Here is a 25904-nt window from a genome sequence, read left to right as displayed (position 1 = left end):
ACGCTCCAATGTCAAACGCAGAAGAAGAGGAATTGAAGAGATTTTATGCAGAAGTACAGGAGGAAATTGATCACACCCCAAAACAAGATGTGATGATAATCATGGGGGACTAGAATGCAAAAGTAGGGAACAGAGAAGAACTAGGAATTGTGGGGAAATGGGGCTTAGGAGACAGAAATGAAGCAGGAGAAAGACTTATTGAATTCTGTAAAGCCAATAATTTGTTTCTTGCCATCACTTTTTGAGCAACCAAAAAGACGACTGTACACGTGGACATCACCAGATGGTCAATATAAGAATCAAATTCATTATATAATTGGTAACAGAAGATAGAGAAGTTCCATACTTTCTGCAAAAACAAGACCAGGAGCAGACTGCGGTACAGATCATGAACTGGTCGTATCGAAAATCAGAGTAAAGCTAAAGAAGAAGAACAAAAGCAATCATAATGCCAAAATACAATTTAAATAACATCCCAGAAGAATATAAAGATCAAATAAGGAACAGGTTTGAGGCTTTAAACTTAGTTGACAGAGAGCCAGAAGAACTATGGAATGAAGTCAGAGACATTATCAGGGAAGAATGCAAAAAGACAATACCTTTAGTTAAAAAGAGAGAAAGACCTCAATGGATGACTGAAGAAACTCTTAAAATGGTTAAAGAGAGAAGAAAAGCAAAACCAAAAGGAGATAGATACATGGTCAGAACCCTAAATGCAACAATACAGTGACTAGTACATAGGGACAAAGAGAACTATTACAATAGTTACTGTATAGAAATAGAAGACAACAAAAAGGGAAGAACAAGAGCCCTATTCCAAAAGATTAGAGAAATGAAAGGGAAATTTAAACCACGAGTAGGGATGTTGAATAATCAACAGAGGAACACACTGACTGACCGAGATGAAATAAAAGGAAGATGAAAGCAATACACTGAAGAACTCTATTAAAGAGATGCAAGGATGACAGATTCATTCACGGAGGAACCATATGATGAAGAAGCAGAAATTTTAGAATGTGAGGTAAAAGCTGCTCTTAAAATACTTGGAAGAAGCAAATCACCAGGAACAGATAGCATACCAATAGAGTTGCTACAAGCTACTGAGACTGAATCTGTCCAAAATTTGACAAAAATTTGTCAAGAAATATGGAAAACTAAACAATAACCCACAGACTGGAAGTGTTCAATATATATCCCAATTCCAAAGAAAGGGGATCCCAGGAAATGCAGTAATTATTGAACGATTGCCTTAATATCCCATGCAAGCTCAAGATTCTACAACAAAGGCTCTTACCATATATGGAGTGAGAAATGCCAGACATCCAAGCTGGATTTAGAAAAGGAAGAGGCACCAGAGATCATATTGCAAACTTACGTTGGATAATGGAAACGGAGCAAGGAATTTCAGAAGAAAATCACCCTGTGCTTTATAGATTACAGCAAAGCCTTTGACTGTGTAGATCATGAAAAACTATGGAATGCTTTAAAAGAAATGGGGGTGCCACAGCATCTCATTGTCCTGATGCGCAACCTGTACTCTGCACAAGAGGCTACTGTAAGGACAGAATATGGAGAAACCGATTGGTCCCCAATAGGAAAGGGTGTGAGACGGGTGTATTTTATCACTCTATTTGTTTAATCTATACACAGAACATATAATACGGAAAGCGGGATTGGACCAATATGAAGGTCTGAAAATTGGAGGGAGAAACATATGCAGACAATACCATACTACTAGCAGAAACCAGTAATGATTTGAAACGAATGCTGATGAGAGTTAAAGAGGAAAGCACAAAAGCAGGACTACAGCTGAACGTCAAAAAGACCAAAGTAATGACAACAGAAGATTTATGTAACTTTAAAGCTGACAATGAGGACATTGAACTTGTCAAGGATTATCAATACCTCGGCACAGTCATTAACCAAAATGGAGACAATAGTCAAGAAATCAGAAGAAGGCTAGGACTGGGGAGGGCAGCTATGAGAGAACTTAGAAAAGGTCCTCAAATGCAAAGATGTATCACTGAACACCAAAGTCAGGATCATTCAGACCATGGTATTCCCGATCTCTATGTATGGAAGTGAAAGTTGGACAATGAAAAAAGCGGATAAGAGAAAAATCAACTGATTTGAATTGTGGTGTTGGAGGAGAGCTTTGCGCATACCATGGACCACGAAAAAGACAAATAATTGAGTGTTAGAACAAATTAAACCAGAACTGTCACTTGAAGTTAAATGATGAAACTGAGGTTATCCTACTTTGGACACATCATGAAAAGGCATGATTCACTTTTGTTATGTGCCTTCAAGACGATTATGACTTATAGTGACCCTATGAATCAGCAACCTCCAAGAGCATCTGTCATGAGCCACCCTGTTCAGATCTTGTAAGTTCAGGTCTGTGGCTTCCTTTATGGAATCAATCCATCTCTTGTTTGCCCTTCCTCTTTTTCTACTCCCTTCTGATTTTCCCAGCATTATTGCCTTTTCTAGTGAATCCTAGCACCAAACAGTGCTTGGAAATGCATGAAAAAAATAAACCCCAGTTGGCTTCAGGAGGGGGTGATTACCATGATTTGGAGTGGAGAAGCAGAGGCAGAAAGAGTTGCATGATCCTTTCTTTTCCGTATCTGATGCTTCAATTCCTCCTTCCAAGGAGTTTCCACCTATGGTTTTCCAAATGCATGCTTAGAAAACACTCTTTTGGAACGCCATAGGAGGAAAGTGGTTGAATACGGCAATATAGAACAGAGAAGAGGTAGACAGGAAACTTACTAAGCACTCCTTCCACTCTACTACAAAATGGCCTTTTCCCTTAATTTTTTTTAAAAAAGTTGTTAGGGCTTTGTTATTTATGTTTCTATGAAACATTGAGTTACTATGAAGTTCTAGATGTACAGGTCAGATTGCTTTGGGACCTTACCCTTATGTTTTCTATTTTAATGGATGTCCTGGAATGCAGAATATTTTATATAATACTCTGTTGTCTGTATGCCATACTACAACTATTATATTAGTTTTATATTATAACATTTTGTAATTGCACGTATTGGTGTTAAAGTTAATTGCCGATTTTCCACATAAGCTAGGATTGCCAGGTCAGAAGCATCCCAAACCCTGAGATTTTAGGGGTGGGCCCTAGTGATGTCACAGGGCAAGCTGTAGTGATGTCACAGGCAGAGCTTGGAAAAGTTACTTTTTTGAACTACAACTCCCATCAGCCCCAGCCAGCATGGCCACTGGATTGGGCTGATGGGAGTTGTCGTTCAAAAAAGTAACTTTTCCAAGCTCTGGACAGGGCAGGCCCAAGTGATGTAACCAGGGTGAGCCTTAGTGATGTCACAGGAGCAGGCCCTAGTGATGTCATTACCATGATACATTAAGCATCAACCACAGTTGCTAGGAGCATACAATTCAAACAAAAACATTTCTCTGATTGGAAATTAAGGAAGAAATCTTAGCTAAAAGAAGAAGCCTGGGTAGGGAACATTTAATCTAGCCTACTTGTTTCTGGCAAGAAGGGTTTAAGTGCCCTCAGGCCAGGCCAGTCACCAGAAGGTTATTGTAGGAAGAAAGGAGCCTAGTGTTGTGGAGATGTTAAATGGGAGCACTCAGGAGTAAAGATGGATGCCCCTGAAGGCTGCAATTCTAAACACACTTACTAAGCCCCATAGAACTCAATAAGACTTACTTCTGAGTAGATATGGTTTGGTTTGTGCTGTTGGTAAAGCTTGACTAGGGATCCCCTGCAAAGATATCCATATCCAAGCAGGGTTGGCAACTCCCTGCCTAAATGCCCTGCCCCTACCTTTTAACATGTCTGCTCCAAACTTCTTTACAGATTTGACCCTTCACTTCAGAAAGAGGTTTGAGAAATCAGTAAGAGTAAGAAGATTATGTACCCTTTTCTGTCCAATTGCAGTGAGGTTAAAGGTAAATGAATTGCAAACAGAAAAAGAAAAAGAAAAGACAGTGATGATTTCCTAAATGCAATACCATACCAGCCACAGCAAAATTCATATGAGTAAGGCAGAAAATCCAGCATCCCACAACCAGTCAGGATTCCTAACCAAAAAGAAAAACAAAAAAAATCCTAGCAGCCAGTCAGCCAAAGTCACAGAAATTCCCATGCAGTACAACCTGACTCAGGGGCTGCAGTTAGTGCAGAATGCTGTGGCGAGATTGCTAATATGAGTGAGACCCTATCAGCACATACCTCTGCTCTGAAATCTGCACTGGTTGCCGATTTGCTACCAGGCCAAGCTCAAGGTGTGCTTTCCATGTTACTGCTCTTGTAAGAAGCCAGTCCTTTAGTGTGGCAACACCTACGCTTTGGAACTCTCTGCCTATTGACATTAGGCAGACACCTTCATTGTATTCTTTTCAGCACCTGCTAAAAACATTTTTGTTTAGGCAAGCCTACCCAGCAGGTAGAAGCTACTGTGTTTTTTATCTGTTTTTAACTCGTTGGTTTTATTATATTGAATGTTTTTAAATACCTGTCTTTAACTGTTTTTGCCAATAATTGTTTTGTTTTAATTCCTTCTGTAAACTGCTTTGAGATTTTTTGCAATAACGTAATATATAAATGTAAATAAAATACATAAATAAATTTTGGAGTCACTGTGGCCCTTTTGTCTCTTTCCACTATTAGGAACAAAGGACAACCTTATACTGACTCAGGCCATTTGATACCATCTAGCTCAATACTGATGACATGGACTAGCATTGGCTCTCCAGGATTCCAGGCGATAGTCTTTTCCTGGAAATTGAATTTAGACCTTTGCATGCAAAGCATATGCCCTGCCACTGAGCTACAACCCTTCCCCTGTTATATTTTAAACTTGTTCTTTTCAATTCACTAATGAATGCACATCATACCTAGGGCAGATCCACACCATTCATTTAAAGCACATTCAACACACATTTGAAGCACATGAATTCCACCACAGAATCATGGGAACTGCAGTTTGTTAAGGGTGGTGGGAAAAATAATTGTGGGGGGGAAACTACATTTCCCAGGATTCTTTAGGGGAAATCATACACTAAATGTGAGGTGGATGCTTTAAATGTATTGTGTGGATCTACTTAATAAACTTCACCTGCATGTAAATGGTTTTAATTAATTTTTTATAATGAAAATGAGCTTTAGTGTTTACTAGGTGACCATGGGCTACTCACCATCTCTCAGCCTAATCTGCCCCTCAGGATGAAAACAATAGAGGGGAAGTATGAACACCCCAAGGAAGAAGGGCACACTTAAAATGTAGAGTTTCTTCCTATCCACTTTCTCCACACCATGCATAATTTTATATAGCTCTATCATGTCCCCTCTTACTCACCTTTTTTCTAAAATAAAAAGCCCCAAATGTTGCAGCCTTCCTTCACAGAGCCATCTTCAGCCTATCTTTAACGTACAACATTCCTAACTAAAGCAGTTTGTAAGAATAAATTATGCACTCAACTGGCAATGATTTTATAATTTGTTTTAAACAATTCAGCCCAATGATGCTCTGGATTTTTAGTGTTTATTACATTACACTTAATTACAGAATAAAGCAGAATGCACAATTAAGCAAGCATCAGTTTTATAGTTGTGTTTGGCATTCATCTATCAGTACAGGATTAAGGCTACCATCTTAAATACAATTACTGGAGGGCAGGTCAAGGCCTCAGTCAATGAAAATAATCCTGCTTTCTTCCACAGCATTTCACAAACACGGGAGCCACAATATCTAAAGGCAGCTGCAACTGTTGTAAATTGAAGTAGGAAATGAGACCAGTTGTTAGTTGCTCACAGGTCCTTCCAGTTGCTTGTCATAGGCTGGTGTATGGTCAGTTTTGCATTTTATTCCAAGGAAACTGCAAGTTTTCTTCAACATGAGGTCAACTATCTCTTCCTCTTCTGAAGCCTTAAAAAAAACAGACTCACAGTTTTTAGGATTATGTACGTAACAATGGATTGCTTAGGTAGAATCTGTGCCAATGATATTACAGGTAGGAAAAAGCAGAACACAAGAGGTCCTACTACATACTGTAATAGGTCACTCTGCAGTCGCTACAGGGTAGGGTGGCCAGGTGAAAAAGAGGACTCCTGCGCTTGTAACAGTTGTGTAAAGAGGGAACCTCAGTAGGGATAGCTTGTTATCCAAGCTAACCCTGCTGAAATTCCCAGTTGAATTCAAACGTTCCGAATTAATGTGCATATGCATAGGCTGTGCACAAAGACTGTAAATACTTGCCAAAAGAAAGGAAGACAAACATGCAGAAAAATGTATTGATGGAGATGATGGTGATTCTTGACAATACCTCACAGTTAGCAAGGAGGGAGCTTAACCATGAGCCCGGGTTTGGATGCCACACTAAATCAAACCTTGGCTCAGCATGGCATGGGAGTCACAAGGACTGGGGAGGAGCAAAGTGGCTGTGAGCTCCTCTCTGGGAGCCTGTATGTTTACACAGTCCTGGTAAGCCATAGTTTGGCTTGCCATATCATTCAAATCTGGCCAGGGGCTGTGCTCACATGGAATGCTAAAACTATAGTTTAGTACTATGTAGATGTGGAACAGTGAGTCCAAGCAAAGAATCTGGATCTCTCTTTCCCCTTTCCACAGCCAGGAGGCAGACCTCCACAGATGTTAGTTCCATAAGAACAGCTGCTTGTTGTGTTGTATGAACCACGAAGCCCGGCTTAAAACAAGCTCTGGTTTTTAAACAAGCCAGCTTCATAATCTACAGTCTTAAATTGGCTTGTTCTGGAACTTACCAGAGTTTGTTGTAAATCAGGTTTCCTAGTTCATAGGCCACGACAAGCAGCATTATTTATTTATTACTATTTATTTATTATATTGATATCCCGCCCTTCCAGAAGAAGCCAGAACAGCAAACAAAAAAACACTCTAAAACATCGTAAAAACAGAAGACTTTAAAACGTATTAAAACAAAGCATCTTAAAAAACATATTAAAACAAAGCATCTTTAAAAACATCTTTTTTTAAAAAAAAGCATTAAAAACAACTAAAAAAGCAATTCCAGCACAGACGCAGACTGGGATAAGGTCTCTTCTTAAAAGGCTTGTTGAAAAAGGAAGGTCTTTAGTAGGCGCCAAAAAGATAACAGAGATGGTGCCTATCTAATTATTTGAAATTATATGAAAGTGAAAGTAACCGGAGGAGGAAAGAGGTGGGGGGCAGGTGATCCTGGATGCTCTGGTCAGCCTTGCTGCAGCTCATCCACATACCACTAAATTGTGGTTTAGTGTTATTTGCTCAGCTCATGCATTGCCTTGGTTAGTGGGATCTCCCATTATATAAAGCCCTAGGGCAGATAGCATCCTTAAACCCTGGGATTCACACAATCCTTCTGCAAACAAACCTGGTAATGCTTCTGTTCCTCGCTGAAAGCCACAAGGATCACGGAAATGAAGAGATTGAGCACCACAAATGTCATAAAAATGATGCAGGAGCCAATCAAAAAGGACCCCAAAATAGGGTTGTAGTCCAAGACCTGAAAGACACACATAAATTTCAATAAAGCATTTCAGGATAGAGAACATTATTTTCAGGGACACTACCTGTGAATTATTTTAAAACTTCAAGTAGCTAGTGTCCTGTGTATGCATCATTGTTACCGAGATACATTCTGGCTTAATGCTGAACAGTATGCTTCCTTGTACATGTTGCGTAGTGTAGATAAATAATACTTTTTTTGGTGGGGGGACCGGCCCAGTGAGGGTTGTGGTCTGAGAAGAGGGGTTGTAGCTTGGGGAGAATTCCAAGGGCAAGATAGGGAGGTCTAGAGGGCTGCATAAGGCCCCCAAGCCTGAAGTTCTCCCCTACTCCAGTCTTAAACCATGTACGTGGATGGTGCTAAACAAATAACTGTGCTATGGTTTCATTTTATCCAACCTCAGCTGCAAGAAAAATTTCTGACGGTCAAATGCCAAACCTCTTCATAGTTGAAGATTCCTAGCTGAAGGCTGACCATTGTCTCTGCAGAATCAAACAGGGTCTTGTAAGAGTTCAGCTTCCAGCCATATATCAAGTTTGTCTGCAAATTACAGAGAAAGAAAGAAAGAAAAAGAAAAATGAAGAATAAGTCTCACATGCCAATCACAAAGGCTAGTTAGCAACTGACACAGATCACTTGGAAAGTCTAGCTTCTCAATAATACTCATGACTATTTTTCTGCTCATACACAGAGTATCCTGCAGTGCTGGTGTGATGTTTCTAAACCACTTCAGAGATGAAGGGTTTAGGTTAATTAAGGGTGAAGACAAACATAACAATAATTTAAAACACCAGATCCCAGCAGGGAAATGAGCCCATTTTTAAAGCATAATTACTGTTGCTGCCAGTGCTTCCTCAAACCCTTTCCCCCTCTCAAGCTAGTTTAAAACACACAATTCGGACAAAATACGGACAAACTCTCTCTGTAATACCATTTAAAGGACAAAACTCCATAACTGGTGCCAATAAGAGTTTTCTTCACATTGCGTAGAGCAGTTTCAGAAGAGTAAATTTAGTGAGGACTACAAGCTCTGGCATAGAGTTAAAATCCACACAACCCTTCACCACAGTTCCAGTCCTGATTGCCTCCCCGCCCCCAGTCCAAAGGTAAAGGTGTATATACGCAGACCGTATATATGGGGTGGGATTGCCAGTTCCTTCCCCGGCCTTTCTTTACCCCCCAGCGTATCCCGGGTATTCATTTTACTGACCACAGATGGATGGAAGGCTGAGTGGACCTCGACCCTTTTTACCGGAGATTCGACTTCCTCCTTCCGTTGGAATCAAACTCCGGCCGTGAGCAGAGCTTCGGCTGCATTACCGCCACTTACCACTCTGCGCCACGGAGGATCTTATTATGGGTGGAACTCTTAAAAAAAATATGAACAAGCCAATCCAAATGATGGACAGGGTGGGAAAGGGTCCCACTGAAAACAGATGAAAGAGAAGACTACTCACAGCAATGGAGTAGGCAAGGAACATGATTATAATCACAGTCGCAAATCCTGATATGTCCCCCCAGGCCCTCCTCAAGGTCGAGGTGATCATGTTCAGCTTGGGATTCAGCCGCAAGAGGTGCCAGAGTTTCACGGTGGCAAGGAGTACCAGAAAGGCAACCAGGTAGCCCAGAACTGCATCAACAGTTGCCGTCTGATTGAAGCTTGCAAACCTGAAGGAATACGGGATCCATAATGAGCATGGAGGCTGGTCCATTTGGGCAAAAGGTGAACCACCCTACCAACCTCATTTGCCCTTGCCTGCCTGCCTCTGAATTTCAAAATGTGTTCATTCATAGATCCATCCCATCCCATTTTTGTATTAATTTGCATTTTTTTAAAAAAGCACACAAACTTTATTTGTGTTTAAATATATGTAGTATCACAACGCGTACATTTTAATACATCTTTTATCTCAATGTGCACGGTTCTAAACATTTTTATCTAAAAGTACACATTTTTATTTTAATGGATTTTGGTACTTTTTAAAACAAAACAAAACTATTGCAGAATTTGGAAGAGTGCAAAATCAAAAGGATAATTATGTCTGGATCCACACATTAAGTGTGGGAGATGCAGATCACGTCAGTTTGCACTGGAATTTACAGTAACTGAATTCCTGAAGCATCACTGCTTGCATGGAAATCACAAAAGCTGGTTAGCAGTTCTTCCCTTCCCTATGCCCGTTGGGATGAGGACGGAGAGCCCTTACTCATCCTTATGCTCTTGATAGTAACTGATGTCCTGCAAGCCCAAGATTGTCCGTCTTACAAACACCAGCAGGGCGCTCCAGCTGATGAAGATGATGGCCAGCTCCAACAAGTTCCACTTGCTGCAGAAGTAATTCCATTTTAGAGCCCGCATCAACTTTCCCTGTTGGAACAAAGTGTTCAGTTCCAAAGAGTGCATAATGTGACCAATAGGGGGAAAGGCAGATTATATTGCTTCAATGCAACCTCGTTTAGATGACTTAGATGACTAGCCAACCATGACCTCACATCTAATGTCACATGATCAGGCATTGAGGATAGGGCGGCCCCCTTTCCCCCCCACGGAAAGTTCCTCTGCTTTTAAGCAACTACCTAATGTGCAGAAATTTAACATGGAAATCAAGCTAAGAGAAATACTTCTGAAGACAAAGCCATTCAACACTATTTAACTGTTATCTATTCCCAACTATATTCACAGTGCATGTGCAGAGAGCTGAGGTGGCCTAAGCCAAGGATGGGGGACCTGTTGCCCTCCAGATGTTGTTGGACTCCAACTCCCATCAGCCCCAGCCAGCATGGCTATTGGTCAGGGATGATGGGATTTGTAGCCCAACAGCTTCTAGAGGGCCGCAAGTTCCCCATCCCTGACATAAGCCATGAGCTGCAAAACTCTGGTCGGTTCAAAGTTCAGCTCAAATACAAATATGTTGGTCAGCCTTAGGCAAGCTACTATACTATCTCCAATGACCTTTGGGAATGCCACAAGAGAAGGAACTAATCAGCTTTTAGGAGAGCATTCCAAAGCTCCAAGGTCCCACCCTCTCAAGAATTACAAGTCTTGGGTTGTAGTTCTGTAGAAAGACCCACAGAAATCAATGGGGCTTACTTCTGAGAAGATCTATTCAACTGCACTGTCAGAGTTCCTTAATCCCTGCTGACATTTTCTATGCATAAGCAAGAACCAGTAGGGAGTGGCAATTGATTGGCAGTGTGAAGGAAAGACAAGCACTATAATGAAATCCCTGGGTTGGTGGCAGCAAGTGCTGCAGTAGTATAGTAGCAGTATTTTATTTTTATTTTATTTATTTGCGGTCATAGACCCATAGTCTGGATGCAGCAAAGTCTAAATACAATATAATACAAGTCATTGCATAATCTATAGTACAAGAAATAAATACAAACCATTAAGAACCATAATGAACCAAATAAAATAACACTCTGGCTGCGAAATTCATAAAAGGATATTAACTACAAAAAAGAGGAATACGTATCTGCTGGGCCGCGTGTACAAATTTGGCAACTTGGATGGTAATTTCTTTCTCTGATCCAGAGAGTAAATAAACAATCTTAGCTACCGGCGGTTTGTGACTGACTTTCGCCAATATAAAATTAAGGAACTTAATATGAATCTGAGAGTACAAGGGACAGAAGAGGAGGGTATGTTGGAGGGTTTCAATGTTACCAGCACCACAAGGGCATACACGAAGTTCGTAAGGGACCCCCCTGAACCTCCCTTCCAGTACCGCAGAATATAGTGAGTTGAACCTAGCTTTAGAAAAGGCTGAACGAAGTTTAGGAATTGTGAGCAAATCTAAATAGGAAGCAGGTTTTCCAGGATCAAAGTTTAGATTCAAATATAAAGGAGAGCATATTTTAGTCGCCGAACTAATTGAAGTCTGATAGTCAATGTCCTTAAATCGGGAGCGAATTATGGCTAGAGCATTGCTTGGCAATTGAGATGATAAGTATTCTCTAGAGAGGCCCATTTGCGTCAGTTTCATTTCCAGTTTTTTGTTCCAATTGGAAGGCCAATTATCTTTCCAGAGTAGGGATAAAAATCCGGGAGGAGTATTAGATGATATTTTAACCCAATAATTTACAGTCGTCAGCCAAGCCTGACATTCCATCGAAATAAACCCACATTCTAATCTAAGTGCCGCGGAAGGTACACATCCTAATAGGCAGCGTAAAAGAATGGAAAGAACAGCCACAACTGAAGTATTCAATGAATGGATCCAAATTGGAATTCCATATAAAAGTTAGGGGATGATTTTATTTCTAAATATCTGGAAGATCGCTGGAATGAATTGTCCCCCTTTATAATAGAAATATCGCAGCAAACTCTTTAAGGAATTCCTAGCTCTCATAACCGCCATTCTTATATGAGTAGAACAGTTCATCGAAGAATGGAAAGTGATGCCAAGGTATTTATATTGGGCTACTTGTTCAATTTGGTGTCCATTAATTGTCCATACTGGGATGTTTATTCGTTTTGAAAACACTAGGATTTTTGTTTTATCGTAATTAATCACTAGGTGGTTCGCTATACAGTATGACATAAACGCTCTTAACATACGTTTAAGGCCTACCTTCGATAGTGAAAGGAGTACGGCATCATCCGCGTATAGCAATAGAGGACAACTCTCAGCCGCTATCTTAGGAGTATGGAAATCGTGAGAGAGGCAGCGTTCATTCAAATCATTTATGAATAGAATGAAAAGGAGAGGGGCAGCCCCAGAACATATGTGAGCAAACCATTTGAGCCTCTGGTCTACAGAAAGCATAGACCAGCAGTAGGGGGACCTGTGGCACTCCAGATGTTATTGGGCTCCGACTCACATTAGCCCTGCCCAATAAGGCCACTGGCCAGGGGTGGTGGGAGTTGTACTACAAAACATCTGGAGGCCACCAGGTTGAGGAAGCCTGGTCTAAAGGCATTGTTCTCACCTAGGGTACAAGAGGTCCCAAGCTCATATCACAGACAAGCCTTGCTTTCTGGGTTCAGGGTGGAAGGGAGCCCTGTATCTTAGAGAAGGTCTTCCACAATGCAGAGATACTGTGCCTCTAAATACCAGTCTGTGGGAACTGACAGCATGTCAACACCCAAGTCTTGCTTGTGGGCTTCCCATTGTGGCATCTGATTGGCCATTTTGTGAAGCAGGATGCTGGACTAGGTGGACTTTTGGCCCGATCCAGCAGGGCTCTTTCTGGTGTTCTTACCTGTCCCACCATGTAGTAGATGACAAAGAGGAAATAAATTACTTCTGCCGCTACCACAAAGATATGCAAGCCATCCGTGTATGGATAAAGCCGGACACTCTGCAGCTCGGACCGCGTGAAAAGGGCCCCTATGAAAGCAAAGGAGAGGTTAATATTCTGCTATACAGGGCAGTCCATCTTTCAGCAGGTACGACTTGTTGTGAAAAGTTAAGACAACCTGCACAAAGGTGAAATGCCCTCTTCTATGCAGCTATTACATGTATTGAAACCCTGGCTATCTTTCCATCTGACTGCCCTGAAGCTCACAGTATCTCCATAATATGCTGAGTTGATATTTAATTCCTATGGCAATTAGGAGGCAAAATGCACCAGGCAGTCTCCCAGAGTTATGCACAACCTGGTCTTTTCTTGCCTGAAAACACTGGAGCAGATATCAGGCTCTCACCTAAGGCATTGGTTTCAAACATGAGGCTTACGATGCAGAAGAGGTTCACATTTGCATTGTAGACAGTGAACTCGACAAACACGGCTCGCGTGAAGGTATCCAGCCAGACATTATTGAAGAGGTACTGGAGGATTCTGCCAAAAAATGAAAAGCAGGAATGTGATGAGTAGCAACCAGTGGGGCATCATGGATGGGGCTCTGTCGCTCTCTGGGCTTTCCAATACTTAGTTGGTGCTGCTACGGAATCAGAGGGAGAACGGCAAGGCACAGAGAGCTTGATGCAGTGCAGCAGGTGGCAATGGAGCCAATCCAACACTCCTGTTGCTGTTGGCTGTGGTCCTAAGAATGGGAAGATGCTAAGGAGTCAATGAGCAATATTCAGTCTGAAAATCCGGAAGAACATGAGAGGGTAGAACCCATTAACTTCATCCATAAGGTCAATCCAGCACAAAGTCTCCTTAGATAGTCATTGATTTAAGCCAGACTTCCCCAACCTGGAATCCTCCAAATGTTTTGAACTACAATTCCTATCAGACCCACAGCCTCCTTTATCTGGCCTGAATGTGCAAAATGTAAAGAAGAACTCAGTAACCTCAGCAGAAAAATGCAAACAATGCCAATGCACAATCGAAATGCAAGCCCTGCATAACAGCTATTCCAGGTCTCAAACTTTATCATGAAATTGCACCCTGAAAATTGCATGTGTGCAATTGCAAAATGCATGAACGCTTTTTTGCAAAGAACACAAGTCTATCGCTCTGCTGAGACTTTTCCCTTCTATTTTGATTTTCTTGCAAGAGATCTCCTTGCAGAGAAAGCAGCAGCAACTGCATGCTCTGCACAACATCAACATCCATTTCCCAGATGGGGGCCAAGGATTCCCACCCCTGAATTAATTTAACTGATTAAACTTTACAGAAATACTGCTGCTAGCTGCTGCTGCCACAACAACAACAGAATAAACGGGGGGGGGGGAACCACACGCAACAGAGATAAGGTACCTGGAGGCATTGTGGGCCTCTGTCCCCAAGTGTACCACATATCCGCCACCTCTATAGACAGCCAGTTTGCCCCAGATTGCGTGCCCTCTCAGTTTGGACTGGCTCTGATACTGCCACGCAGAACTGAGCTCTGAAGAGTTATCCAGGGAAGAGATGTTCCAATGCACTCCATAGTCTGCCACGTCTTCCGTGTCAAAAGAATAGGAAGCACGGCATTCACCAACCGTCAGCTGCAGTTTTGGAGCTACTGGGCAAGTGTTGCCCTTCACTCGCACTTGGCGGATCCGGGCACTGCCCACCAGCTTGGAGTTGCCATCTGTGATAAAACCTTGTTGGAATTTTAAGAGAGTGGGGGGCAGGGGAGAGAGAGAGAAAGCGTCCCTTCTGTAAACTTTTGCAGTGCTTTCAAAGTTAGTATGTGCCACACCAATAAGTTTTATTTTTACTCATTTATTGTATTTCTAAGTATGGCAATGTTGTCTGACAGACAAACAAATATCTTAACAAAGCACAAAATTCTGGCAAATAAACACATAGGTCACATCCACACCTTACATTCAAAGCACATGGCTTCCCCCAGAGAACTGTAATTTACTTCCCACAGAACTATAGTTCCCAGCACCCTTAACCAACTATAGTCCCTAGGATTTTTGGTGGGAAGCCATGTGATTTAAATGTGTGATTTGTGGATGCGATAACTGAGGCAGCATGTTACAATTCTAAACATATCTGCTGGCATAAAAACACCATAAGGGTAAGATTCTATAAGGCAATGATAGAGAAACTTTTTCAGCCTGAAAGCCACATTCCTTTCAAGGCAACCTTCTGCGGGCCACACACCAGTGATGGGCAGGGCCAGAAGTAACAGCAGGCAGAGCAACAAAAATGAACTTTACTTTTGCACAGTAGGCTAGTTTCTACACACATTTGCACACAAACACACACACACTTCTCCATCTTCCATCCAGGCAAAGAAGAGTTCAAGGGCACATTCCACCTAGGCAAAAACGCCCAAATATGGTGCAAAGCAGGGCTGGTGAGTGATGTGGTCTCAGGAGGGTCCGGAGAGCCAGACAGAGAGGCCTGGCGGGCCACATTTGCCTCCTGGTCATGGACCTGAAGTTCTCCATCCCCGCTACAAGGGAAAACATGCATACAACGGAGACTAAAATTATTCCAGTAGTAAATTTAAAACACTACAACTTTAAAACAAAAAAATCCCTCAAAAAGCACTGGGTGAACAGAAAAGCCTTTGCCTGGTGCCAAAATAGATATATATATGACTGTAGGCACCAGGCGAATATCTCAAGGGAGAGCACTCCATAACCACTGAAGAGCCACAGCAGAGAAGGCCCCTCTCTTTTACAACCACCCTCAGAACTTCAGATGGAGGGGCCACTTGGAGAATGGCTTCCATCGATGATCTCAGGGTACAGATAGGAACATATTGGAAGAGGCAAACAGATATGGGGAACCTCAGGTTTAAGGAGGCCAATGCAGCCCTCCATGCTCTCTGTCTGGCCCTTGGAACTCTCCCCAAGCCACACTCCTCACTGGCCCCATTTCAAACTCAAAGTGTTTTTGGCTGGCTGGCTGAAATGTCTCCTTGATAATGTCTCTCACTTGTCTGGATAGAGGTTAGAGAGGGCTCCACAAGTGGTTGCAGATACAAGTCTACTGTACAAAGGTACAATTTGCATTTGTTGCTCCACCTACTTTTGCTTCTGGCCCCACCTACCACTGATACTCGGCCCCCAGAAAGTTGCCTAGAAGGGAAGGTGGCCCTGGGGCCGAAAAGGTTTCCTCACCCCTGTTTTAAAGTAAAATACTGACGTCCCAAGCCATTCAGAGCTCTAGAAACAGATCAGGAGCCAATGAAGGCATAAGTTTCCAGACTGTTTTCAAAGTAGGGATGGACAAGTCTGTCATTTTCAGTTCTCCAGGTTTCTCATTTTTCCAGTCTTAAATTCAGTTCTCCACATTTCCATGTTGACTTGCTATTTTTTTTTTAAATTCCTCAGGAAAATTTGTCAGTATTTTTGTGCCAATTTCTCCTTATCAACATATTTTTGTATGTTGTTTTGACTGATATACACATTTGTGAAAGCACTTTTCTCTTATATATTGCATTTTTATATGATGATTTCACTAATATATGCATTTTAATGCCCAACTCTACCCTATTATATACATTTTTGTACCCATAACTTGGCTGGAGAACTGCACTGCAAAATTCGAATATCTGTGAATTTCAAAGGATGGCTGTGTTTTGGTTCTCATCTTGTTTCAAAAAGAGTGAATTTGGTAGGTTCACCTTTAAATGTGAATTGAATCAAACGTCTCCCCCATCCCTGACTCAAAGACAACCCTACATACAACACATTACTGTAATCCAAACAGGAGGTCAGTTTTCTCTCTAAGATGTTTAGCTTAAACATTAGGATGTCCTGCCTCAACATAACCAGAGCTTGGAAAAGTTACTTTTTTTGAACTACAGCTCCCATCAGCCCCAGCCAGCATGGCGACTGGATTGGGCTGATGGGAGTTGTAGTTCAAAAAAGTAACTTTTCCAAGCTCTGAACATAACACATCTTTGTACCTCGATGTGGGCCATACAAATTGCTGACTAAGGTAGTTCTGGCCCATTTGAAGAAATCCTGATAACTGAAGATGTCTTGGAATCCATCCGTGAAGCTGTTCTCAATGTGTTTGTTCAGATAATAGGAGTTAGGATCTCGCTGGCCATAGGCAACCAAGAGCAACATCCACAAGAAACCCAAGTAGGCTGGGGAAAGGAACAGGAAAGCAAAGCAACAGCAGTTATATTTCCAAGGGTGCTTCTAAACAGGGGGCATTGCATCACAAACAGTTAGTAATCAGATCTAATTTTGCTTTTGCTTTCATACATTCCAGTTCATTCAGCCATGGAAATTCATTCCTATTCTGCTACTTGTTGACTACACCAGAAGGTGGAGCTTCATGGAATGTACCTGGGCTGTATTTTTCATAATCACTTCTTCCCTCCCCTCCTTTTTTCTGTCCTAGGCATACACACAGGAATTTCTGTATCTGTGTGCTAGGAATGGAAAGAGCAGTCATTAGGTTCTCAGTTTCTCCTTTTCCCAGGATTAAATTCAGTTCTCCACATTTCTGCAGCAATTTGCGATTTTTTAAAAAGAAAAAAAATCCTCATGAAAATTCTCAAGCATTTCAGCATAAATTTCTCCTAATGAACACATTTTTGTAGGGAGTTTTGAGTAATAAGCACAAATTTTGCAAGCCATTTTTCATCATATAATGCATTCTTGCATGCTATTTTCACTCATCTATTCATTTTTATGCACGTCTTCCCCTAAAGTATGCATTTTTGTAAACAATGTTTGGCTGGCGAATTGCATTGCAAAATTCAAATAAGTGTGAATTATGAAGGATGGCTATGTTTCGGTTCTCATGTTGTTTCGAAAGTGCAGATTTGGCTTGATATGCAAACTGAATTGAATCCTCACCCATCCCTACTATGTGCACAGACACCTTTAAAAAAAAATCCAGAAAGTGTGCAAGAGCACAAGATAAAACGTTACCAGAATTAGGACGCAATCCTAACCCCACTTTCCTGAGAGTTAGTACTCTTGAATTCAGTAGAATTTGCTTCCAAATTGACCTGGTTAGGATTATGCTGTAAGTTATTACGTTTCACAATGTGTAGTGCAGGGTTGTTTGTTTTCGTAGAGGGCAAGTGGTGGCTGGTGCCCACTGGCACTGGCAGGGCAGATGGAAAGTTGACTAACAGTAGGTAGAGCCAAAGCCAAGCACAGGCAGAGCCATCCCCTGGCTGGTTATAAGGAAGAAAGCAGGCAGGTGGGGCTGGCTGAAGTTGGTAGGGCAGTGCCCCATTCATCCTTAAGGGACAACTCTCCACTGTAGAGGGCAATACCAATTTCCATTTGTCTTTTTCATTTTTGAACACTAAAGTCTTGCTCACACAAAAAAGTGTACTGCAATTACAGTCTCCAAGTTAACTCCCCACATTTACTGTGTTGAGATCTTGAGAGAATAGCTCCTCCAAACTGGATGTGCCTTGGGGTGTGGGTGTGTGTTTTATTGAAACTTTTGTAGTTGTGTGGTGTTCTTTTTTTTAAGAGCTGTCAGAGGGCAGTCCTATGTTTGAGAGCTCTCTTTTTGAAGAGCTGTCTGGTCCAGCTTAACAATGAAGAACTCTTAAGAAGAGAGACTGCAGGGCCTTGAAGTTGCCATCAAAAGGTAGCACCTGGGCAGCACACAGGACACGTGGACACAGTCTTCCCCACCAGGCTGAGATCCTTGCGTTTCTATTTAAATTTATAGTAATAATTTCCGAGTCTACATCTGTATATATAAAAATGACACATGCAATTTTTATGCAAATCTGTCCTCTTTATTTTTGGCATTAAATGGCCACCAAATTCAAAGCCTTCTCCTAAACCTCCTTTTTTCACCCACTGACCCCGGTCGTTTTGGAGTTCATAAACGTACCCAGTATTTCTCTAATCAGGGCAAATGCTTTCTGCTCCTTGATGTGGTTATTTTTCATCTTCTCAATGTCGGTAGCAGGGGGAGGCTGGTAGGTGTTGCTTCCGCTGTCCCTGCGGGCCCCAAAGATAGGGTTTGAGTCACCTGTGGAAGAAGAGGAGGTAGCAGCCTATTACTGGCCTAGAATGTATCAGATGGAAGCAAGAAATATTGGGAGACTGTGGCTAAGTGACAATCGGCCTACAAATCACCAATCTCAAGTGGGTGCAAGCAGATTCTTGGCTGTTGTGAGAAGTGTAGTTTCCGGTGAGGAACAGTGAAACTGAATTTGGACTAGCACTAGATCCAGTTTTGATTGTTAACATCAGGCAACTGTGATTGTCTACATTTTTCAGTCTGAGGGCACTGTCCTTTCTGGGCAGCCCTTCAAGGGACCACAAGCCAGCAGTGGGCAGGGCCAGAAGCAAATGTGGGTGGAGAAAAATTGTTAATTTACTCACACATCCCTCTCTATCCTTCATCCAGGCACGCAAGAAGCATTATCAGAGTTCAAGGACACAATTGCTCAAGGAAGGTGTGAAGGAGATACAGTGAGGGGCGAGCCCTGGGGCAAAGAGATATGACTGGGGAGGGGACATGGCCTGGAGAAAGCCCTGAGGGCCAGATAGAGAGGCTTGGAGGGCCACATCTGCCCCCCTCCATCCTGAGGTTCGCCATCTACATTATGATTGTGGTGCAGGAGGGGGGGAGACACAAATAGGAATGAGATTCAAAACTAGCCGTTACAATGATTGCAAAGATTAAGAAAGCTTCTCTTAGCAACACAGATTGAAAAGGGTTGAGCTTTATCAACTGTTCAACAACCTGAGCCAGAACACAGGCATCACAATGTAAATGAGCTCATAGACATACCCACACCAAGCAACAAAAGCTCGATGAAGTAGGACGGGATTTGCTGGGGTTGGGGGCTCAAAGATAAGTAGGTGGGTTTTCGACCATTGGAATAGGCTCCAAAGTATTGTGTTGAATGTTATAGCCTTGTTTCATGCACTGGCACCAGGATTTTCAGATAAAACCATCTGTGGATTCCCCCACAACCTGGCCGCCATTGCATAGTAATTTAGCAATAGTTTGATATGTCAATTTGCTTTTACCAAAGCAGAAAGTTAACCTCTGCAGGTGGAAACACTCAGAAAGCAACCTCCAAGAAAGACCAAGGGTGCTTCCAAACCCCCTATTTATTGAGCATTCATCCTGATTTGTTTGCAGGGAAACTGGGCAGTGTCAGCTATTTATTGAGCATTCATTCTGATTTGTGTGAAGGGGGCTTAGATGCTGCTGCATAAAAGCAAGTGTTATCCCACACTGTCCTATGCATTTTCCCATCATCACTTTCCTTATCTCAAAAAGTCCAATCCTTTGGGGAAGCCAGTTTGTTGTGCGAGATCTCCCAAACAACTCTAATTGTGCAACCTGAATTTGCCAGTATGTGATTGAATCCCACTCCAAAATAGCAACAGTCTGGAAGCACCCAAAACTGCTGAGGTCATTCATAAGGGGGCAGGCACTCCTTCAAGGACCCAGGTCATTTGTTTATTTATTAGTTATCACATTTATATCCCACCTTTCCTCCAAGGAGCTCAATGTGGCAATGTTTCTCCCCCTCTTCATTTTATCCTCACAAAAACCCTATGAGGTAGGTTAGGCTGAGAGATAGTGACTGGCCCAAGGTCACCCAGTGAGCTTCATGGCCAAGTGGGGATTTGAACCCTGGTCTCTCAGGTCATGGTCCACCATTCTAACCACTACACCACACTGGCTCTCTCGTTTAGAGCTTTATAGGTTGAAAGCTGGCACTTTTAAATACAGAGTAAACAAAAATATCTTTGTGGTTTGTCAACCATCTCCAGGCACAATTCTAAACAAATAAATAAATACACAGCATTGTACTTTTACTTGCAGTCACTGCCTTGTGGGGTGGGGAACCTGTGGCCCTCCAGATGTTGGACTTCAACTTCCATCAGCCTCAGCCTGCCTAGCCAACAGTCAGCAATGTTGAGAATTGGAGTCCCGCAACTTATGGCAAGCCACAGGTCCCCCACCCCTGCACTAGCTGATTAATAGTACAATCTTATGCCTGATCAGAAGTAAAACCAAAACCAAAAATCCCCACTGAGTTCAGTGAGATTTACTACCAAGCAGGTGTTACACACAATTTCGAGGTTCATACCGCTGGATGAGATCCCAATACTCAAACAACATGAGACTCAAGGTTCCAAACCAAAGTTTTATTACGTTTGCAAACGGAGACCCACAGGCAGCTCTTGCCAGTCCAGTGAGGTCTGAAGTTACAGTTCTCACAAGCATAGATATATTCTTCTATCACTAGGCAGATTGCACAAAGCACGCAGGTGGGAGTCTTGGGAATCTTGGGAGTCTTAGCCTGGCATAGTTACGCACAGCATACAAGATGATACAGTTGTATGTGAATCTCACTTGTTGTTCCAGTGTCGACCTTCATCCCTTAACCCTTGCATGTCAGACAACTTAACATTGGCTTTTACTAAAGATCTATTTCACATGGAAATTAATTCAAAATTTTCCATTCTAACACAGGTATGCATAGCAATCCTAAACATACTTACTGGGCACAATCTCCACTGAACATTATAGGACTTACCTCCAAGTAAACATGTACAAGAGTGCACTTTGCTACCACAACATCTGTCAGCACGATCGTTTAATTTTTAAAAAACCAGTATGATAATTTAATTTAAAAAAAACATAGTTATCTATAAACACTGAGGCCTTCATCACCAACCAAAAGCTTATTCTTAATGCTGACTGTAGTGCTGTTTTGCGCTAAGATACTTATTGGATATAATTGTTTTATGCTGTTTTAAATTTATATGTAACCAGCAGGTTTTCATTGGGAAAAGGAAGATAGAATATACATATTTAAAAATCAATTTAAATACCTCAGTAGAGAAGCTGAATTATTTAAAAATGCAAAATAGCACAGACTTACCTAATACCTAGGGCTATGGACAAAGAAAGCATAGTATGACTGAAGCGTAGAAAAGATCACAGATATCAAGCAGTGCATATGATCCAACACCCACCATGGCTATTGAAATGGGCAGGAGGAGAGAAAATGTTTGGCTTAAGGTGCGATAAAAATAGATCTCCCCCCAAGGGGGAAAGGCCTAAGTGGAGCGAGGAGCTCTGCTTCACAGGCAGTGAAACTTTCACTTTTCTAAGATGATGAGGGAATCTGGCAGGTGTCCAGTATAGCTTGGCCTAGTGCTAATTTTGTCAGTGAAACTGATGTGGTGAGAGGCAATTTCACAACGAAAACCTGATGATCCGCAGTTCTAATTGCCCCTTACGGTACACAAATTCAAGGAGAGGATACAGGTCTGCACATGTACAGGTGTTTGTGGGAAAGAGTGTACACTTGTTGATTTGTATAGTTTAGCTATAACAAACAGTGAGGTTGTTTTAGGTACTGCTTTGGGGAATTTGTTTCTTTTCTGCTTTGTTTTGTATTTCACTGATTATATTGAGGTTCCAATTCATAATTTTATTCTATTATAATGTGTTAATGCTTTTCTTTGGAAGCTGTCTTGAGAATGGTATAAAAATTTTAAAAAATAAAAGGATATACATGCTTTAGATAAATAAATACAAGGTATTGGTTTCCTTTGGATACAAAAGCATTGGGGATTTATGGTGTCCTTGTGAGATGTATTGTGATTTACAAATATACAAACAGAGCATATTGGAAGTAAATCGACTCATACAGCGGGTAGCACAAGCACTGATCCTGCTTCAAATTTCCCAAAGTAACAGCACAGATCCCTACAGCATGTTCCCCATCGCTTCTGGTCCAGTTAACTCCAGCAGAAAAAACAAAGCAAACAGCAACAAAAATCTCCTGGCTCTCTCCTCCATCTCTAAATTAGAACTACAGCTGCTTCTGGCTTTGTCTGCCTTTCCCTTAAAGTCCAATGCTGACACTTTGTGAAGTCAGAGGAAAGAAATTCTAGGCAATCCTTTCCCAACAACAAGCCCTCTAGATGTTTTGAACTCCGGCTCCCATCAGCCCCAGACAGCATGAACAATAGTCAGGGATGATGGGAGTTGAAGTACAACTACATCTGGAGGATATCAGTCCAGAGAAGACAATGTTATTAAGGTAGCTTAATAGTCACCTGGAGCAGACAATGGACCATCAATAGATGTGTTCTCCTCATCTTCCTGTTCCATCTTTTTTAGAACCAGAGCAAAGAAAGCAGCAAATCCAAGAACCTGGAAAGCAATGGTTGCAAACATGGAGACATGTTTTGACATAGATAGAAGTAGTCTTTAAGACTGAACTTGACACCCTGTTGCCACTTTTCCATTGGGAGAAAAGAGATTGATGCAGTCCACTTTGCTTTCTAAACAGAGATGGAGCCCATGAACCACTGGAAAAATTGGACATTGGGAATGTGTTTCACTCTGTCTGAAGCTGGCACAGATATGATACCACTGGCCTAGAGTGGTTTAGTTGTTGTGGTTACACACACACACACACACACCTTGGAACAATCGTTTTATGGAATTGCTGATAATTCTGTGTTAGAGTTCATGAGCCAGTACACATGACTACAATTTTCAGGCTTCCCTTTGTTTGGACTCATTATGCTTAAAGAAGTTTGCAACTTGTTCCCATGTTAGAGTAGGCATATCTGTAAATCAAAAGTCAAAACAAAACTCTGCAATCCTTCCTACATACGTTTAGAGGGTCTCTTGGTACACTGGTTTGACCTCAGACTAGTAACAAGCAAATAAAAATAAATAAATAAAAGGGACATCAGAAGGGCCCCATAGCATCCTTTCTGCAAGTGGCCCACAAAAGCAAATCATTTGGTGCCTCCTCTTCATTCACTAGCCCAGGATATCCAGTTGTATTCAAACCTTGACCATTCAGTGACATTGCCCCTTATATGAGCACATATAAATGGCACATTCACCATCAAGTCCTATGTAACTACAGCATGTGATAAAAGGAAGAGCCATAGCCCACTGGTAGAGCATCTGCTTTGCATGCAGAAGGTCCCAAATTTAAGCCCCAGCATCTCTAGGTAGGGTTGGGAATGTCCCTTAGTTTGAACCCTGGAGAGCCACTGCCAGTCAGTGCAGACAATACTGAGCTAGATGGACCAATGGTTTGACTCGGTATAAGGCAGCTTCCTATGTTCCTAAAGGAGCCTACCTTTAAGGGTTGCGTGATGAAAAGACTTTCAAAGAAGGAGATGGCCATGGAGATCAGCCACTTGATGGAGTTGTCCTTGCCATAATGCAACCCATACAGCATTGTGAAGAATCCGGATACGCCGCTGGTGATGGCTACCAGGAACCAGCCAATGAATACAAACCACCAGGGCAAGCCTTTGGGTGTTGGTTCCTTCTTACGATCTCCTGGAAAGCTGGGAGTTGGTGAGTCCCTGCTGAAGCAAGAAAGCTGGGTAATGATGTTGTACCCCATATGCAAGAACGCAAATCAGTGGTGAAAATCAAATGCCAAAGCAGCATCTTAGCTGGAGGTATGTGTTAAATGAAAAGGAGAAGGGCATAATAAGGTGACTGATGGCTGAGTAGGATGACCTCCAGGCCCCTTCCAATTCTATGATTCTTGATTGTGACTGTGAGGTCTGCCAAATTTGGTCAACCCAGTAGGACTCCCTCCTCCAAACTGGGAAATGTGCTAATTTGCTCTGTGGAAGGCAGCCTTTGCCCACCAGGTGTTTTGGACTGCACCTTCATCAGCCTCAGCCAGCACAGCTGTGCGGTGCTATGCTGGCTGGGCTGATGGGAGTTGCAGTCCAAATATCTGGAGAGCAACAGGTTGGTGAAGGCTGGTGTCAGGAGTGACTAAAGAAAGTAGATTGAGCAATTGCAGCAGAGACTCAGCCAAAAGAGGCTGCAAGTCAGAGAGTGAAATATAGCCCTGAAAGCATTTTTTGGGGTGCAAGGGATCCCCTAGAAATTTGATGGGGGCAGCAGTGTCAATTGAGGTGTTAATGCCGTGAATCTCCACCTATGCTAAACCTGTATGTTTGTGTAAACACACCAAATATCACAGAGTGCCTTACATTTCCAGTGACCTTATTTCCTTATTCCAAGCAAACCAGCCCACGATACCCACTGAAACCTCACTATTCTGAGAAATAAAACAAACATATAAAATATATCTTATGTATTTTATACAGAAATATATAAAATTCAGAGAGCCAGTGTGGTGTAGTAGTTAAGGTGCTGGACTACGACCTGGGAGACCGGGGTTCGAATCCCCACACAGCCATGAAGCTCACTGGGTGACCTTGGGCCAGTCACTGCCTCTCAGCCTCAGAGGAAGGCAATGGTAAAACCCCTCTGAATACCACTTCCCATGAAAACCCTATTCATAGGGTCGCCATAAGTCAGGATCGACTTGAAGGCAGTCCATTTCCATTTTTCCATATAAAATTCAAGAATACCTCTAAGATATTAAACATCAAACAATATAGTCAAAAGGGTTGGACACCCCATTAAATGTGATATACTGGGAATGATTTTTCTTTCGTTGCCAGTGCAAATGTTGCCACCCTCAGAGTAACAGACAGGTCATTGCCTGAGAGATGGGCATATACAGTGTAGGACAACAACAACAGAAAGTGGCTAGCATGTAAAACTGGGGAATAGGAGGAAGGAAAACCAAAATGCTAGAAAAATAAGTATTTATTTGTAATCCAAGCCCAACGCATTTCAGCCTTTGTATATTTAGGCCTTCATCAGGGGAATAAAGGCTGGCAAGAAGTATCTCCAAATAGAAAACTGCCGAGGAAGAGGAAGGTCTTCAATAGGCGCCGAGACGTTTGCATCTGTGAAAGCAGTTTGCTATTTGGAGATGGCATACAGAATGAACTGAGTATGCCTGAAAGCATATTCACAATAAGTAACTGTTCCAACTAGAACCAAAATTCATTAGTCTTGAAGAGACAGTAGGACAATGGTAACATTTATGATATGGACAGAACCTTGGAATCACCATTGGAGTTAGCTAATATTTTCTGATTGGTTTGGAATGATGTTATGTGGGCAAGGACTCATAAGATTAGTCAAATCATTGTCACAGGTTCAGAGCTTGGAAAAGTTAATTTTTTGAACTACAACTCCCATCAGCCCAATCCAGTGGTCATGTTGGCTGG

The 25904-nt window shown here is 42.0% G+C and overlaps 1 protein-coding gene across 1 annotated transcript in view; it reads right to left on the bottom strand.

Annotated features, from left to right (window-relative positions):
* Window positions 1-5607: 5607 nt before the first annotated feature.
* Window positions 5608-25904, bottom strand: part of LOC133369005 (polycystin-1-like protein 2) — an 89527-nt gene continuing 69230 nt past the window's right edge. Inside the window, exons 32-43 of the mRNA XM_061593780.1 lie at window positions 23930-24161; window positions 22884-22980; window positions 18673-18813; window positions 16760-16945; window positions 14161-14488; window positions 13160-13293; window positions 12715-12842; window positions 9717-9877; window positions 8967-9177; window positions 7948-8049; window positions 7375-7506; window positions 5608-5912 (exon numbers count right to left, since the gene is read on the bottom strand). Of these exons, the coding sequence (XP_061449764.1) occupies window positions 5787-5912; window positions 7375-7506; window positions 7948-8049; window positions 8967-9177; window positions 9717-9877; window positions 12715-12842; window positions 13160-13293; window positions 14161-14488; window positions 16760-16945; window positions 18673-18813; window positions 22884-22980; window positions 23930-24161 (1978 nt within the window). The 3' untranslated portion in view covers window positions 5608-5786. The remainder of the gene's footprint in view (window positions 5913-7374; window positions 7507-7947; window positions 8050-8966; window positions 9178-9716; window positions 9878-12714; window positions 12843-13159; window positions 13294-14160; window positions 14489-16759; window positions 16946-18672; window positions 18814-22883; window positions 22981-23929; window positions 24162-25904) is intronic.

Source organism: Rhineura floridana, chromosome 13, assembly GCF_030035675.1.
Source record: "Rhineura floridana isolate rRhiFlo1 chromosome 13, rRhiFlo1.hap2, whole genome shotgun sequence".
Classification (NCBI taxonomy): Eukaryota; Metazoa; Chordata; class Lepidosauria; order Squamata; family Rhineuridae; genus Rhineura; species Rhineura floridana.
The sequence above is the reverse complement of the archived record's forward strand: the minus strand, read 5'-3'. Positions and strand labels throughout refer to the sequence as shown.